Here is an 18,533-nt window from a genome sequence, read left to right on the forward strand (position 1 = left end):
ACTTGGAATTTTTGCAACTTCGAAACTATTCTTTGTCCTTCAGAGTAGACTACCCATAAATTCTCATATTCTCATCTTCACTAAACACACTCATGACTTTTTTCTCTCTGTACTGAAGCAACGTTTTCCTGACATCTTCCGGATATATGGTGAACTATGTGCTCAGGAGAAATATCAGATATGATACAATACGTATTTGTGATACACCTCACGAAATGAACACTAATACTAGCCATAATTTATTTTGTATCAAATATGATACAATATGCATTGTAAGGTTAATGTCACTAAGATAGAAAACATCGTTATAAATTATTGCACTCATTTATTTCTAGAGTTCTTTCATCTATGTGCATTTTACAATCATGGATTCTTCTCGATTTCCTGCAGTTTATGCTGACATGATACATAGGTCTAACTCTTATTATTATTATTATTATTATTATTATTATTATTATTATTATTATTATTATTATTATTTTTTTTTTTTTTTTTGTTTGTTCTATCCCATAGCTAGTATATTCTTGCTAGTATAGGCTTGTTTAAAACATGTGACCACTCACCTCTCTTTGTAAAGCTCTAGATTCTTACCTACAAATGAAATTAAGTAAGGTAAACTCAAATTTTGAATGGGGAATGCAGACCTTTATTGATAGTCGAAATATTAACATTTCTTACGTATGAATGTGAGAAGTAAGTTGGTAGTATTTTCTTCCTTGTTTAAGAATAAATCTTTATTATAGTTGCTGTTTTCGACTGAGCAACATTATTTATAACGAATAGTTTGCTGAAGAAAATATGTTCACGTTTTTACGTTCCATATTAATTTGTACTGTTCCTTTCACAGTCTATTTTGTACACATTAAGATGGCATTGTGTTAATTATAATTGTGAAATTATGATCAAATATGTACTAGAACAACATTTTGTCTTTTGTTTTCTACAAGATTACAGTTGCGAGTAGCTTCAATGACTGTTTAAGTAACAATATGTAATCGAATAAAGAGGAGTGATTTTATATACAATAATGGAAATATACAGTAAAATAAGGAATTTTCTCCAAAACTAAAAGTTTTCTTTCTAATTTTCTTACTTAGAGAAATAAGTGAAAGAAGTTGGACTATTTAATAGTATTCTGCGAAAATAAGAAACGTAATTGCAGGGTTTTGTCAGAATTGACACAAATAGATTATGTCCGCATTTGTCCAACATTAAGAGAACATTTCATTGAAAATGAAACCGATCTTGATATACTTACAAATGACGGACATCTGAGACTAGACTAGTAATTTACTAAATGGCGACTTCATTCTACACTTACAGAGTTTCTCGCACAAAATAGCAATTTATTTTGAAGGAAAGAAAAAAAAAACGAAGACGTAATATGAACTATTTATTTAAATGTTGAAAGAAACTTTGAAATACACGAGTTTCTTTATACACGGAATTAAAGTGTTCAGTAACTTTTTTATTTCAAATATAATGTAATTTAAAATTTTAACTCAATTTTTGACTGGAGTCGTTGAAGAAATTGACATAATGAGTAAATCTCATGTAATTCGAAAGTGAACGTGGGAAGCGAATTAATACGTAAGAGGGTCACGCCAAAATGTCTGAAGTGCAAATTTGTAATTGCAAACGATTCTCTGATACACAAATGTTTAAGTGAAATGTCAATATGCAAAAGTCCTAACATTCGACCATCATCACTGTTTCTAAGTTCAGAAGTTTTGGAGTACAACAATACTCACTTTTAAGAATATTTAGAACTCCTCAATCATCTCTCTCTACAAGTCCTAAGAGCAAGAGTCCAAAAATTCTCATGTGGTACTAGAATAACAGAATCAAAAGAGTTTTAAAGGGAGCGAATATCATGTTTTGTCAAATGTTAAAGTTCATAGTTTGTAGGATAAGATCTTTATATAGGTAGATAGATAAATAGATCTACTAAGTGAAACTATATAGGACTGTTCACAATTTATGAATTGCAAGAAATTCTAAAAATAGGTTCACCTCATTAAAGAAATAATATCTCCTGAAAAGTGTTTAGGTGATATTCGCTGTAATGATTTCTTTGACTCTGTAGATGAGGTAAAGAACAAAATTTTTCTTTTTCTGATAAACTTCGAAAATTTTCCGTATTTCTGATGGAATGGCCCATCTTATGAAAAACCCATGCATTCTTGGCAAGGCTTTGGAAATCTCTTTAAAGAAATCACCCAAGACAGTGAAAAAATTATATTCAGAAATAGCTTATGCATGATTTAAAAATAATGTTTTAATTGGCTTCATTGCAATGTAGTAAGTAATTTTTACAATCCATACGCACCTGCAGAATAGAAAAATAAATAAAGAAATAATATCATTACTACCGTAAAATAACTATAATATTGTTCTATTAACCGCTTTCCTAATCGCATTTCTACATTAACAATATCGTTGCAACTCTGTGTGACTGCAGTAACCACTGCAACAAATAAATAGAACATGTATATTACAAGTCTTAACTTTATTCCACAGTCATGGCCCTAAAGAGCACGAGTTCAAAAAGATGAGAAGCGAATTCTTGAGAATATGAATAGTCCTAAGTTGCAAAAGTCCGTAAGATCATTTGTTTGCACTTTCGGTCTTATGAACGTCATTTGTACCAGATGACCCTATCTGTGCCCATATATAAGTATGTACTCATAAGCTGTGCAACTAAGAAAATTGTATGTAATAATTATATAAGCTGATATATAATAATGGCATTTGTTCTCTTTAATTTATAAACTGCATTTTTATAGAAATTAATTTAAAAGTTGTAATAATTTTTTAAATAGTTTCAGTACAATGTACAGTTATATCCAAATCCTCAAAGGTTAGTCCTAAAATGTGCTTACTTTTCCATTTATTTCTCAAATTCTAGTATAAGATAGGGTTGCCACCTTTTAGTAAGCCTAGAGCAGCACACACTTATCAAACATGTGCAAGTCACCGGTTTCTCTTACACAAATTTATACATGAAACAATTTATTAAGAATAACAAAGAAATCCATATATTCATAAATGAAAATTTCAACCAAAAACACAAAAAACTCGTAACGTTGTACGACCAAATAACGACTTGTTGAGGATTAGTTGAACAGAAGTTATGAACCACAGAACCGGTCAAAGAATCACATCACTGACGGTAATTTCACTGTTACTACCACAATAAATATTAGTAATAAAGACACATTGATAGCCATAGATACACATTACGGGCCGAAATTTACAAATGTTGCTAAGAATGTAGTTCAAAATTTTGTAAGAGTTTTGGATAATTGAGTGTCCCGCCATATAATGTGTGTCTTTTAGACGTCCGAATAAGTTATTTAATTTGAGGTGGGTGACAAACCTAGTGTAAGCAAGATTAGATCACAGTAAAAAAAGAACATGTCAATATACAAGGGTGAGTCAAAAATTATCTACACTTTTGTCATAACTTTGCTTACATTGCGCACTTTGTCTTCTGTCCTCGCATATTTTATTATTATACTGTTGTGGTGATGCTGTGAAAGTGTGATCTTAATTCCTCCATTTTTCTTCCTTCTGTTGCAGATATATCATGGCTGCTCCATGAGAAGTTTGCATCAAAGAGGAACAACGAGCAGTGATCCGATTCCTCTGGTTGGAGAGTGTCAAAGGGTCAGACATTCATTGCAGACTATCATCGCAATATGGGAGAAGTGCACTATCACGTGAAACTGTTTTTGTGGTTCGAGAAGTTTAAAAGTGGCCGAATAACTGTAACGCATGAAGAGGAAGCAGAACGGCCATCAACCTTCACTACGGATGACAACATTCAGCAAGATCGAGAGATGGTTCTGGCGAATAGGCGAAGAGACTATCGATGAGGTAGCATCTGCTTTGAACATCAGTCATGGCTCTGCCCATCAAATCATCCCTCACGAGCTCGGTTTGCCTCAGATTTAGACGTGCAAAATGCGGTGAAAAAGTGGCTTCACGACCAGCGGAAAACCTTTTATTTGGAAGGAATACGTAAGCACGTTGACCGTTGGGCCAAGTGCATTGATAAGGAGGGAGATTACGTAGAAAAATGATGTGCATAGTATAACCCTAGCTTCATGTAAATAAACTGTAGAATGAAAAGTGTAGATAATTTTTGACTTGCCCTCGTGTATAAGTAAAGTTTATTTTAAATTGACATTTCAATTTTGAACATTTAACACTCTGGACTTTTATCTTTGGAGAATCTTGAAAGATGTCATTATTACAGAAAACCGGATTCGCTGCTGGACCTTCGCGAAGAAATCACAAAACCATGTGCAGAAATCCCCCCGAACACATTATTAAAATCTGTATTATTCAACACTTTGCAAATCAAATTTGAGGAAAATCAAACAACCATATTTTTTTACATAGTAGCATTTTAATGCTTTAAAGGTTTAAAACTTAGATTTAAAATAGATTTTGAGGTATTAAAATATGACATTCTGCGTGCTTTGATGAACATAACAAGAAATATTATAGCTCTTAAAATTATATCGTATACAATGAGTGCTATAACACACTCAAGATAGGTGCCTTCAATAGCTAACTCTTGTAAGAGCTTCGATGGATATCGAAAATGGCAGTAACTCGTAGAACAATGGATCTTCTCTCTATCGTATCCATACAAAACCAGCATCATTCCATGGTAGCTATATCGAATGTGACTCAAATATGACAGGGCTCGTACAACGATACTCATAGCTTTCAAGTGGAGAAAAAATCCACAAACCAATATCATTGGAATTGCACTCATAATTACAAGGAATATTCCAATCTGAAAGAAAAAATAAATAAATAAATAAATAAATAAAATAAAATAAAATAAAATAAAATAAAAAATAAAATAAATGAAGACAATTAGGAGTTCGCAGGAGCTAGGCTTCACTCAATTCCTGTGCAAGAAAAGGACTAGTGCAGACAGTTGTAAGTTGTTTTATATATCTTTATCTCTATCTCTATCTATCTATCTATCTATCTATATATATATATATATATATATATATATATATATATATATATATATATATATAATGTCTCAAAAGTCCCCTGACATAGGGTAATTTGGTTATTCTCAGAGTTACGACAAAATGTAAAAGTGAAAACTGTCTCCACAGTCTGTATTATTCAACAATTTTCAAACCAAACTTGAGGAAAATCAAACAACCATCTTTTTTACGTGGTAGCATTTTAATGCTTTAAAAGTTGAAAACTTAGATTTAAAATAGATTTTGAGGTATTAAAATATAACATTCTGCGTGCTTTAATGAACAGAACAAGAAATATTATAGCTCTTATGATTAAATCGTATGCAATGAGTGCTGTTTGAAACAGGAGGTGGCCATGGATACGTTAGTGTGAAAGACAGTAACTTCATTCACTTATGTTGTAAGTCCAGGTAAATGGCAATGTTGCATTTTCATTTCACATTGGGTGCATAAAGAGTGTACAGCCCAAACGGCTCGTCCGATTAAAAAAAAAAAAAAATCCTTTACTTTAGACTGAAAATATCATATTTAGAGACGGTTTCCCCTCTTACATTTTGTTGTAACTCTGAGAATAACAGTTACCCTATGTCATATATATATAGTTCAAACTGAACTTTATACCAAAATCAAAACAAAATAAGTGCAGAGATTCTGCCTTAAAATACCTCTAGGATATGATTTTTTTTTTTTTTTTTTTTTTGTCCTGGCAAAAATGTGTGTATTATTACGTGAGGACCCTCACTTTTACTATCAATCTTCTTATACACTACCAATACTTTAACAACCTCTTCGTAACGGACAGGAATCATTCTCAGTTCATACATATCTAACACACAAAACACTTTATGTAATTTGAAAATGAGTCGATGATACAGTACAGAACAAAATGATTCTATCATACGTCAGTTACTTGGTGAACAACTACAGAAAAAGTTACAAAACTGAACTTGAATTTCTTTCCTCTATCCAAAATAAGTCAATCCATCTGAAGTGGTCCAAAGGTGGCGAAAATGGTTGCTCGACCATCTCCTAAAATTATATAAATTGGAGTGCGATGAACCTCGTGTATGAGAAGGTCAATAACACTATTCACGTTGTCGTATGGATAATTGTTCCTGAATGGCGGCAATCTTTTTTGTCAGTGGAGTGTCAATTTTTGCATCTGCAAGCGTTTACGAAAACTACAGTTGCTCAGGACGTTCGAAACAGACGAACACCAAACAAAAGCGAATTTTTAGAGGAGAAACTGAGGTACACGAAGAATATATAATCTTCTTCTAAATAAATATGCAGGGTTGCAAATTAATACATGAAATAACTAGAAAAAGTACAGAAAATTACAGTTGTGAAGGGGCTATAAGGGTCAATAAGGGGCTATAGAGCAAGCAGCAAGAAAAATGAGTACTTACAGACTTTTTTTTTCTGCCATGTAACATGTTCCTTCAACACCAACTAGTTCCATACCACTATCCCACGACTTTTGATATTTAAATGTGTAAGTGAGTATAAAATACAGCCTCCGTTGTAAAGATTACTCACATTTTAAACACAATAACGATCAAGTTGTATTGCTTGTTTCGAGATAAAAATTCGTTACACAAGCTGTATGGACCTAAGCATTAACGTGGTATTTGAACCATGTACAGTATATTCCCACTGAGAATGGAATCCGGTTCTTACGCGCCAAAGACAAAGAATTAACCATTTTCCACGAAGAAGCCTAGTACTTCAAATGCTATTAGTTATCGTGGAATATGCTTATATATTACATAATTCTCATTTAAGACTGGTCTCACCTGTTCAAGCAGTGATCCCTCAACGCAGAGAAAGGGATGGAGCTGTAAGGACAGCTTAATTTAGCATTCATTCATTGCCCATGCTCATTGTCTAACCTTACACCCATGAATATTACTGCCGGACTTATTTGTTGTAAAGAGAATTATAAGTATCTATGACATGTTTTTCATTAACTTGAGTATCCTTGTCGATTGTCGGAGATCTGAGTGGGTACTGCCAGCTATAGAACTGTATTCGGACAGACAATCGTAACCTGTCAAGTGACTGCCTTTTTGCTAAGAGAGTGGGACGCTTGTTCAATATCATGGTAATTCCATTCATTTCACTATCAATACAGCATATATTCGTATATCGAACTCAGGTTACACTATTGCCTTCGTTGGCACATTAACATGGATAAATAATTTCAATCTGCGTGGTTTCCCTTATTCACCGTAGGTTTGCCTATTACTTCCATTCTCAATCAAGTTCCATTTTCCAACTGAAAGTGTAATGATTGACATTTCGGGAGTTCAGTGAATTTCATCCTCTTGATGAGTTCTCTATAGCTGATCCTCTAGACCTTCTGAAACAGATTACTGTAGATACTGTGGTTCCATGCTAAAATATGAAGGCGATAGTAGATAGCAGTGAGTCCTACGGTGTTCTGCAGCTATCTGCGAGGCTATCCTGGCTCGTCCTTGGCCACTATTAATGAGCACCCTATTGCTGAAAGTCTCCAACACTTTCCTACTCCGTGTGCTCGAGTCAAATTTCTTATTAAATCTTCGAAGCCCCTAAATTGAACACTCTCAGTAGTTCGACACTCATTTCTACTAAATTACGTAAGGTTCGCTCAATTAATGGCTATAATAAAGTCATTGAGCCAAATAAGGCCATATCTACAAATAAGGTAAAATGTTGATATTGGAGAAGTTATCGAAAGCAACTGCGAGGTAGTAGCGTATTTTCGAAAGGCGCCCCTGCTAATAAGTATGGCACATGAACTTCAACTTTCACGCCAGTGTGTATCACGATACAGAGGATCAAGAATCCTTGTGATGCCACTGATCTTGTGGTTTATCAAATTCTTTACATTCACAGAGTATATTAAGCATTTCTCTCAGCATTGCCATAATTCACGTCCGGTTACATATCTATGCATACACTTAAGTAAAAACAGAGTAGTTATAGATATGTAATGGAGTTATAGGACATTTAAACATAATTAAAAATGTATTCCAACAGTACGAGCTAGGTACAGTAGAATGAAGTGATATAACAGGAAGTCAAATCTAAGTATGGCCTCATTTGACTAAGTGACCTTACTATTCTAACTTCTTCTACTTTCATATAAAGGTAACCAAAAAAGTTCTGTGGCTATTTATGGAAGTCTGTGTTCCATTGGACTCACACCGTGAGTTGAATGTGAATGTAGATAAGACGAAGGTCAGTTGTTGGTGTGGGTATATCCAACATACTACCTGGTTGTGGCAGTTCAGTTACACCGTGAACTTGCGTAAGACAGAGTGAACATGAGACCTCCACAGAATGTCATAAGGCTGTATATGCTGTACGAGTTCAAACTGGGGTCAAATGCCTCTGCAGATATATGTCAGTCCTTTGACGAGAGTATCATGACTACGTGATTTAACAAGTTTGTGGACTGTAACGAAACAGTCAAAAACTCACTACGTACCGGAAGACAAATGCATGTACAAAATGAAGATCTGCAGGCACTAATTCAGGAGAACAGTGGCCAGACATGTGAGAAACTGGAACTACAATTCAGTGTGAGTGGAGAAACCATACGGCAGGATCTTCATCAACTTGAAAAGCACTACAAGATGGGTCGATGGATCCCACATGATTTGGCTCCAGGCCAGAAGACAACGCGAGCAAACACGTGTGTTTCTTTGCTGTCTCGTCTGAGGAAGAAGCCATTTCGGGACAGAGTGTTCACATGTGATTAGAAGTGGGTCCTGTACGAAGCTCAATGGCGCCGTCGTTATTGGTTACCATCTTATGAATTGGTTATAAAACAGCAGAAGCCAATACTGCACAGAAGAAGGTCCTCCTGTGTGTTTGGTGGACTGCTTGCGGCATCATGCATCGGGAACTGCTACCAGCTGGTCAGAGCATCAATGCAACTGTGTACTCTCAGCAGTGGAGCCGTGTTCAAGAAAGACTCGAGCCAGCAGTTCTGAATCGCAAAGGGGTCCTCCTGTTACAGGACAACGCTAAGCCCGATATGGCTAGGATGACCCGGGACACTATTCTACACCTTGGATGGGAAACATTATTGCATTTGCCATACTGTCCGGATATTGCACCGTCCGATTATCCCTTGTTCCATTCCTTTGACAATCATCTTAGAGGACACCAGTTCGAGTCCCTATTAGAGATGCAAAATGCACTTGATACCTTCTTCGCTTCATGGCCCACCAAGTTCTACCATCATGGAATCCATGGCCTTCCAGAACGTTGGCAGAAGGTCGTCGATGCTGATGCGGACTATTTTTGATCTTCGAGGTACGTCTTAGGTGACATATCGATGTTCTAAGGTGGTTGGTGAAAAAGCGGCAGAAATTTATTGGTTGCCTTTATAGTAGACAGGGCCATGGAGACTAACCCCACATAGATAAACACTTTTCTTCTGCATCTGACTGTATATGATTCCATCTAGTTAGTTTTTGTATTTGTACAGAATATCATGTTAATACTGATCCATAGTGCTAATGCTACGAACTATAACGCTCTCTTCACGGCTATCGAGTTCGACCCAGCCTTACGTCAATCATTCAATAGTACTCCAGGGGCTGATCGTATATTTGCGCTCAACGTCTAACGTAATAATCAATTTGCATTATTGCAGCTGTTTAATCGTACCTAACTGCAGGTTACTTTCCTCCATGATGGAAAGAAGATCTAGTCCTTCCTATATTGAAACCAGAAAAAACCCCACAGCGACTACCACAGTCTGTACAGGGGCGTCATTTAGGGGGGCAGGGAGGGGCAATTGCCCCCCCCTGAGTTTGAGATTTATATAGATTTTATCAAGAGAATAATGGTAAATCAGTGAAAAACGAGAAATTTTACTTAAATCAAGGGGTCTTGTCTAGGGCTGTTCCTAATTCCGGAATTCCGGAATTTTTCGGAACGGAAATTCCAATTCCGGAATCGGAACACAGTTTCATGACGTTCCGGAATTCCGGAATTTCGAAACGTTCCGGAATTTCGAAACGTTCCGGAATTTCGGAATTTCGAAACGTTCCGGAATTTCGGAATTTCGAAACGTTCCGGAATTTCGGAATTTCGAAACGTTCCGGAATTTCGGAATTTCGAAACGTTCCGGAATTTCGGAACATTCCGGAATTTCGAAACATTCCGGAATTTCGAAACGTTCCGGAATTTCGGAACATTCCGGAATTTCGAAACATTCCGGAACTTATTACTGAAAAAATAATTTTTGCTGTTACCCCGAACTGAGAGGTGTGCGCAAAGCTTAGCTTTGAAACTGGATATTGATTCCGCTGTGCTGAAGGAAGGAGTTTTGGTCCACGGCAACTGGTTTGTTTCATTCTCTAGATCCGTTCACTGTGAACGATTGCGCATAAGATTTGGAACTTTGTCTGGTTATCCATAAAGTCTCAATCATAAGTGATTCGGTGTAAATTCCGTGATTTTGTTTGTTGCAGAAATCGGAAAACAGAAATTCGAGCTAGTTCTTCCCTGTAGTTTGGTTTATCTTCCAAGAAACACCTTTTTTATAAACCACTTTGTGTATTCTTTTTTAAATGAATACCGACTGTACCTTTTCCATTTATACGAGGCAACCCTAACAAGAAATTGAACTGCATATCTTTTGATGTATGGCCATTGTTAAGTATAAGTACCTGAAGGAGGGGCAAAGAATCACTTAAAAGAAAATACGATTTTCAGTAATTAAAGGGATACGATAGTCTGCAATATTTGAAAAAAATTTTGACCAGTATTTCCGGTGGCCCCACACCCCTGCTTACTGGGAGGGAAGTAGAAATTATTTGTCAATAATCTAAAGAGGAACATGATTCCCAACCCACCGACGTCCGTGCTTTGTTGCTAGATTTGTTTTCTTGATAGTTGGTTGATGGCTTGGCATTTTAATTTGTGATAATCTGCAATAGTGCACAGAATATTATTTCGCTAAGTCAGGTGTTTCCGTTTTGTGAACAAATAGATCATTTCGTTGACTAAAGCTTGATGTGCATATGTAACATGACGTGAACACTAGAGTCTAGTTTTCGTGGGTTTTCAGTATGCCATAGCATAGCATGTGCACAGCTATGAAGCAGTGTCCTTTTGGAAATAAGACGCTTTTGTATTAAACAATCTGAAATAATACCCTACAAGGGATAAAAGCGAATTTACATGACGTACCCAAAGCACCGAATTTATCGCGCCAAAATCAAAGCTTGGCTTGTGAGCTTGTTACTTGCAAATATAGATAGTAAAAATATTTTTTAATTACGGAAAAAGAAAAATCAAAATGGCATGGCGAAAAATCAAAATAAGAGAAAAATCTCCTTAACTTTTATTAATGAATAAAGTAGAGATAATATGGGAAAAGAAAGCACTGAGGTCATGGATCGTCTCATCAGAACTAACTATAACGAACTATTCAAAAGTTACATATAAAGCTGTACGGCCAGGACTCTGCCTTTCTACTCGTTACACCTACGCCTCTCGCGCGACAGTTTTATCTTTATTTTTAGCCTTAGTTGCCTAAAAATAAAACTAAATTCAAATTTAGCCATTCAAGTTTAAACTCAACCAGTCGAAATTCAATAAAGTTTTTTCATAACACCACAAAATTCTAGTAATTTGTAATGACAGTTTAATACTATGATGTTATAGCTGGTAGGCAGATATTATTGTGGTACCGTTTAGTATCTTACATAATTTGTTACAAAATAGTGTTTAATATTCTTTTATCTTCAGATATATAAATGTACAATTATTATGCTGCTGCCCGTGTTATGTAAAAATATGCATTATTGATGTTGCATGAACTTTTTGGAAACTAGAATCAGTATTTCATATTTCAGGTTCAAATCACGCAAAGCTAAAATTAATAATGCATCGCTTGTATTGTATTTAGTATACTGCCTGCTGTAAACAGCAAAAAATTTCTTAGAACAAGGGATTACTGTTTAATGTTTTTTGTAACTTCTATAATAATGATGCTACTGCTGTTTTTTTTTAATGAAAGCTTTATCAAGCATTATTTGCATAACTTGTCAAAATGTACAACGAGAGTAAATCGAATAGAGGTGCAAACTTTACATAATATCTTATAATTATTCACATGTACGCGCTACTCTTTTCTTGTCCTGCGACACTTATTTGAATAACTAACTAAATAAAGGTGTCTATCAGTTAAATACTAAGCATTGGAACCTACGTATGAAGATTAGTTCTAACTCTACTAATCATAATTTTATGCAAGGTGATAAATGAATAGTGTGAGTGAAAAACATTTAAAATTGGTTTGTTGAGAAATTGTATTAATCACCAATATATTATCAATGTTGTGAAATTCTGATGTAAAAACATGTTACTTTCTTTAAACAATTACATTGATACAAGCCAACAGAATATGTACATTTTCATACAAAGCTGCAATATGAAGGGTAGTTATGCATTCAGATGAAAGGGTCTGCACCAATGACTAACTAACAACAAGAAAGGTAAATGTTCAATTAGTACACCCGAAATTGTGAGTAGCGATGGTAAAAGTTAAAAATGAAAGAAATCATTTCGTAAATGTTAATATTCACATTAAAAGTATTAGCCTAATGTTCATATTTCGCTCTTACGAAATAATTAATTTGTATCAAAAACTATTCGTACTTCGCGTAAATTGATCTTTACAAAAATTGATGTCTTACTTTCCTTGAGTAGAAAAGTTGACGAAAACTTTCTTTCTCCTGATTTCTCAAATAAATCAGATAAAAAAGTTCAATGAGATAAAAGAAGTTTGTTAAGCTAAAAGCCCCTAAAGCACATTTTATGCGATGCAATTTTCTATGCAATCTTGCATGCTAAGAGTCATGCGTTCAAATTATTTCGTGTAATAAAAATTAGAATTCAACTTTCCATAGTAAATTGCACGTATTTCACCTTGTTCGGAGATAGAACATATGCAATCTAACATGGAAAGTTGAATTCTAATTTTTATTACAGGAAATAATTTGAATGCATGTCTCCTAATTTTGCATACATAATTGCCTTGTCTAATATCGTCTAAAGTATACTTTCCCCTAATTTTTTACAAAAATCATCTGGGCATTTATATGAAAATTGACATTTAATACATGCTCTTATAATATTTTATCCACATCATTGTTCTCTAACAGTATTATTTTGTAGCACAGAAATTTTGCTTTTTCTTTCAATAGTAATTTACATTTACATTTTTGTTGCATTATTTGATGACGTCTCAGGTAGCATCAGTTATACCATTTCAGGGTTTCAGTTGTCAAAATTTTCACAATTATGTATTACTCATGTGTACTCCTTGTACTTTAGATTAAAAGTTCATTAATATAATTCCAAATGACATGACTACAAATGTTTCGTGTGCTCTTGTATTGTTTGCTTAATAGTAAAACAAATATTTTGGAATTAAAATGCCAAACATGTAAATTGTTTCCTTGTTGGTACTTCAAAATACAAAATGGCAATGATTGAAAAAAAATGTAAAAGATAAAGATAAAATGCAGTACTTTATTCCAATAATTGTAAATACCAGAATGCATAACTGTTTAAGACATGTTGCTACTATATTTCATAGATACCAAAGTGAAAACGAGAAAGTATTTGCGAGTAAATTTGTGGGATTAAAGCCTTGTAATAATGTTTGAGAACCATTGCCTCAGGACTGTTTCGAACTTTTATATTCAAACTTCGAACTAATATTAATATTACGATTCCAGAATCAACAGTGAGCTTCAAAATTTCAGTGTTGAAAACAGTTCCGAAATTCATACTTTTGAGCATTCCACAATTCCAAACTTTTGGAATGTTACGGAATTTGCGGAACATTCCGGAATTCCGAAACGTTCCGGAATTTCGGAACATTCCGGAATTTCGAAACGTTCCGGAATTTCGGAACATTCCGGAATTCGAAACGTTCCGGAATTTCGAAACATTCCGGAATTCCGAAACGTTCCGGAATTTCGGAACATTCCGGAATTTCGAAACGTTCCGGAATTCCGGAATTCCGGAACATTCCGGAATTAGCTGAATTCCGAATTCCGGAATACGAAATCGAATTCCGAACACCCCTAGTCTTGTCCCCCCCCAACAAAATCTGAAATGACGCTCCTGAGTCTGTAGACCAATTGCTCACACAAGTTGCGTCTGGAAGCCCTTTCAGTACATGATCAACAAGTATCTGTTATATGGAGTCACTTTCTCTGCTTGTAGATTTTATCATTTCAGACCTACTGCAGAGTCCTTCTTGCCATATTCTTCGGCTTAAAGAATGATTATACCACAAACATGCTGTTACGGTATATTAAAACGTGTTTTTGACAGGAACTAACTAAACTAACTCTATGCTCTATGGAACATGGTAGCATTCTTGTTGAACTTTCTGGAAGAACGTTGTTTTAGGGTGCATGTGGGTTCTAGTCTTTCAGAGTGATTTCTCCACAAAAGGTGTTCCTCAAAGGAGTGGTTTAGTGTCATACTACTTCTTGTGGACGTCAGGAATCTTTAGTCGTAGATTCAGGTTTTTGCCTATGGTCTGCCTTATGTTGACTATCTTGTTTATTATGTTTGAGCTAGAAGTGAACTCTGTAGCATTCAGTTCTGCTATAGGTTTCACCACAAGAAATCGTACAATATACTTTATCACTGAACCACCATGTCATGAGATGAAATGTGAGTAGTTTATCATTGACCCACTATCTTGTAATTTTGTTTTCATTAAATGCCCACGGAGAAACTCCACGCGTCCTCATTACTCTGGATGTTTAGAGTTATACCGTCTTAAAGAAAAGTACTATGCTTTTTACACCACTGATTCATCTATCTCTTTCATTGAGATATAGCTGCGATGATTTCGCTTGAGTAGTTATAGAAAATGCAATTAGCGGTAGAAAACACACAATTTATGTGCTAGCAAAGAGCCTAATGATCATTGTTTGTGACAAGTGATCTGTTTTTTTTTGGGGGGGGGGAGGGAGTATTATTACACTGAACTACAATACGGTTTAGTATCACTATCCTTTGATTTAGTGTAATGTTGTGCCATTGTAGAAAGGAGAATTCAACATTAGCAAATTACTCTTTTTCCGACAAAAACGTAAAACTTCGTTTTATTGAAATACGTATGACATCATACGAAGGAATCAATATCTCACTGTATTTTAATGACACAAAGGTAATGGCTGAGAAAGTTTGTTTAATCCTTTTATGATTTATGGTATATTTTTACACCATGGCGTAGTATCGTCTTTGACCACTTATTTAGGTTCTATAACAGGTATTTAAGCAGTTTTTTTTTCAAGTGAAGAATGGACTAAAGAACACTCTAGATGCGTTTTGGAACCGTATGGTCAACTTGGCGGAGTCAAGTGGGGGCAGAGGGGCGTGACTGTTTTTCTTTCGTAAGGCAAATTCCAAAAATTTTTCACGCCTTTAATTTCCAAGATATCAGACAGAAACTTTGCATCCGGATTGTGTGTACCGGTATATCTGGGTATTTGTCAATTGTTTTTGAAATCCCTACGTGAAACCGGGGCCGGGTCCGAGGGGCGCAAGTGTTTCGATGCTGTGATTTTTCCAGAAAAAATCCGGTTTTTCCTGATTTTCCGGTTCAGATGTACGGACATGTGAGTAGTGCCGTAGGAAAGGGATCGTTATACTAAAGAAAGTGATGTTTGAACCATGACTCTAGGCCAAATAATAATGACACAATAAATTTTTATAATATGTGTATCTATATAAGGCCCATTCCTGAAACCAGCCACAGAAGTTCAGGGGGGCCATGAACATGTTAGGGCTAGCCAAGTCATTAGAAATTCTCTTACAAATATCTAAATTATGTTTTTTTGTATTAATAGTAGCATTTTGTATTGAGGTCTAGAGAGGCCATGAAAAGTTTGGGGGGCCCGGCCCTCTAGCCCCTCTCTAGTTGCGGGCCTAATAAGGCTTAAATTCAGACTTCCAACCATTTTTACCGCCCTTTGTTTTCAAGATACAATATTGAAATTTTGCACACCTCGTATTACGTACACACATGTCCAAAATTATTGTCGCATGCCTATAACTCTCTTCTCGTAAGAATATGATTTGATAATGATTTTGCAGGGTGCTTTTAATACTGATACTAGGTGTATAGTCGGAAATGTTAATTTGTGGTAAATTGCATAGGAAAAGAATTATAAATACGAAAATTAAAATGAGTAAAATAAAATGTTGCTAAACGGACAAGAAAGTTTTATTTTCGTTTTATAGTTCTTATTTACTGTTCTTTTGACATGAAATTTGCCACATACACGTCTTTGCCGATTATACACATACTAACATTACAAAAAATACCGGGCGAATTCGTTATCAAATTATATTCCTACAACAACATATTTATAGACATGCGACAATAATTTTGGACATGAGTGTACATAACAACATATTCTTTTTTTAAAAAATCAGATCCCTATGTGAACCCAGGCTTGGGCTAAAGGGGTGAAAAAAATTGAAAGAATTCTTTTTCGAAAAATCTCCCGGTTTTCCCCGATTTTTCCTTTTCTGGTGTATAATACTGACAAGCGAGTGGTACCATTAAAAATTATGCTGTATTCTGAAAAAAAAAACCGAGGTATGAACCATGATCCTACGATAAATAGTAAGGAAGTAGTAGCTTTCTGAGTGAAAACCTAAAATTTACCTCAAAAAGTGGGATTTCTAAAAGGGTAAACGTGATTCCTCTTCCTATACTTTGTAAAGGCAATTATTTTCGCATTTCTTTTCAGCAATACTCTGATCGAGAAATCTCGATTTATGTCATGGTAACATTGCTTTTGTTATAAGTCCTAATAAAACTAGAATATATATATATCTCGGTTTTCAATAAATAAAGCAAAGGTAATTCTATACATTTTGCTTCTGGCTCACGCACTTAGTTCTGGTAGAAAATACAACTACACATTCCATTGATATTACTGTTTCCTACATCTCCTGATTCAATTGTGGAAAGCATTGTTTTTGTTTGTTTATTGTACGCATATATACTTGTACTAATAGCAAGAATTCCTTACTTAGTGTTGCACAAATAAATGTCATAGAAATATATGAGCTTCTTGGTAACTGAAATGTATCATATGTATAAATATGTCATGTTTGAGAAATATTCGAATTGAATTACATGTATCAAAGGAATGTTTTAATGTATTAAAAGGCAATGTTGCATTGACAAGTACGTAGAAAGCAAGATTGAAATGTTACTAGAACACGTTTCACTATTTGTTATCGCCTAATAGGTAACTTCGCTTAAGCAATTACGGCACAATAGAAGTACAGTAAATTATTCCTTCGGCTCATAAAGGAATTAGGGGCTCAGTCGGAAGAGTTAAATTTTTTCAAAGCCCACATCAGAGATATTTTGATAAAATTAGAGGATCTTTGGTCAAGGGCGCCCATGTTGTGGTTTCCAAGGGGGAGCAAGTTTAAGCGACGTTTCAAATATAGTTTCAAATTTTGCTGTAAGCAATGTAAAAATTCTATTGGGTTTTCGATATTCTGAAGTACACTTTCCTCTAGGTGGAGCGAGCACCCCACCTTACCAACCTTGATGGGCGCCCTTGTCTGTGGCATGAGAAGTCAATCACGATACATGTTAGAATTGATTTGTACACTGGCTTAATTAAATGAATAATCTCGCACCAGCTGCTACGTTTCACAATAATTTTAGAATTTGACTTGCCCTCACTATCACCCCAGAATAATGTAAAAGAATAAATTTTAATTATTTGAATGTACTATTACTAATGGGAAAATTTTGATAATAACCACTTAGGACCTCCCAAGAAAAACTTTCAATTGTAAGATACGGTAATGCTCTAAGAGATGCTTGAAAGTTATCTAACACTATATATTCTACATAATTTTCATTAAATAAATTTATTTATTTGATGTTTCATCTGTGTTTTATTTATTTTGTTTTTAACTTACGCTTCAAATTCACTGACTAATAAAACGCTGACGATGAATGCGGTCAGTGCGTTTGAAATGTAAAGTTAAAATAAAATAAATAAAACACGGATGGAACGCGAAACAAATCAGATCATTTTATTGCGTTCTTCACATTATTTCAGAAAATACTCTGATATCAGTATTTTTTTTTTCAAAAGAACCAATATATTTCAATCAAAAATTTTCTTGTACGCCTTATATCTAGAGAACTACATATAGTGTAACTAATCCCAAACTATCACTTAACTCTGTATGATATGCTTATTCCGTAGAAAATACTAAAACTCGATTCAGGGGCCGTTCAAAAAATGTGTGGTCCCTGATCCAAGACCCAATATATTTCAATCAAAAATGTTCTTAAATGCCTTATATCTGGAGAACTACACATAGTGTAGCCAAACCCAAAGTATCACTTAACTCAGTACGATGTGTTTATTCCGCGCAAAATAGGAAAGCTCGATTTAGGGATTATTCAAAAATTTTGTGGTCCCTGAT

At 34.9% G+C, this 18,533-nt stretch overlaps 1 protein-coding gene across 1 annotated transcript in view; it reads right to left on the reverse strand.

Annotated features, from left to right (window-relative positions):
• Window positions 1-4,414: 4,414 nt before the first annotated feature.
• Window positions 4,415-18,533, reverse strand: part of LOC145689296 (ATP-binding cassette sub-family G member 4-like) — an 86,647-nt gene continuing 72,528 nt past the window's right edge. Inside the window, exon 10 of the mRNA XM_081763436.1 lies at window positions 4,415-4,810. Within this exon, the coding sequence (XP_081619562.1) occupies window positions 4,415-4,810 (396 nt within the window). The remainder of the gene's footprint in view (window positions 4,811-18,533) is intronic.

The sequence above is a fragment of the Thermobia domestica genome, chromosome 7 (genome assembly GCF_964235325.1).
Source record: "Thermobia domestica chromosome 7, izTheDome1.hap1.1, whole genome shotgun sequence".
Taxonomy (NCBI): Eukaryota; Metazoa; Arthropoda; class Insecta; order Zygentoma; family Lepismatidae; genus Thermobia; species Thermobia domestica.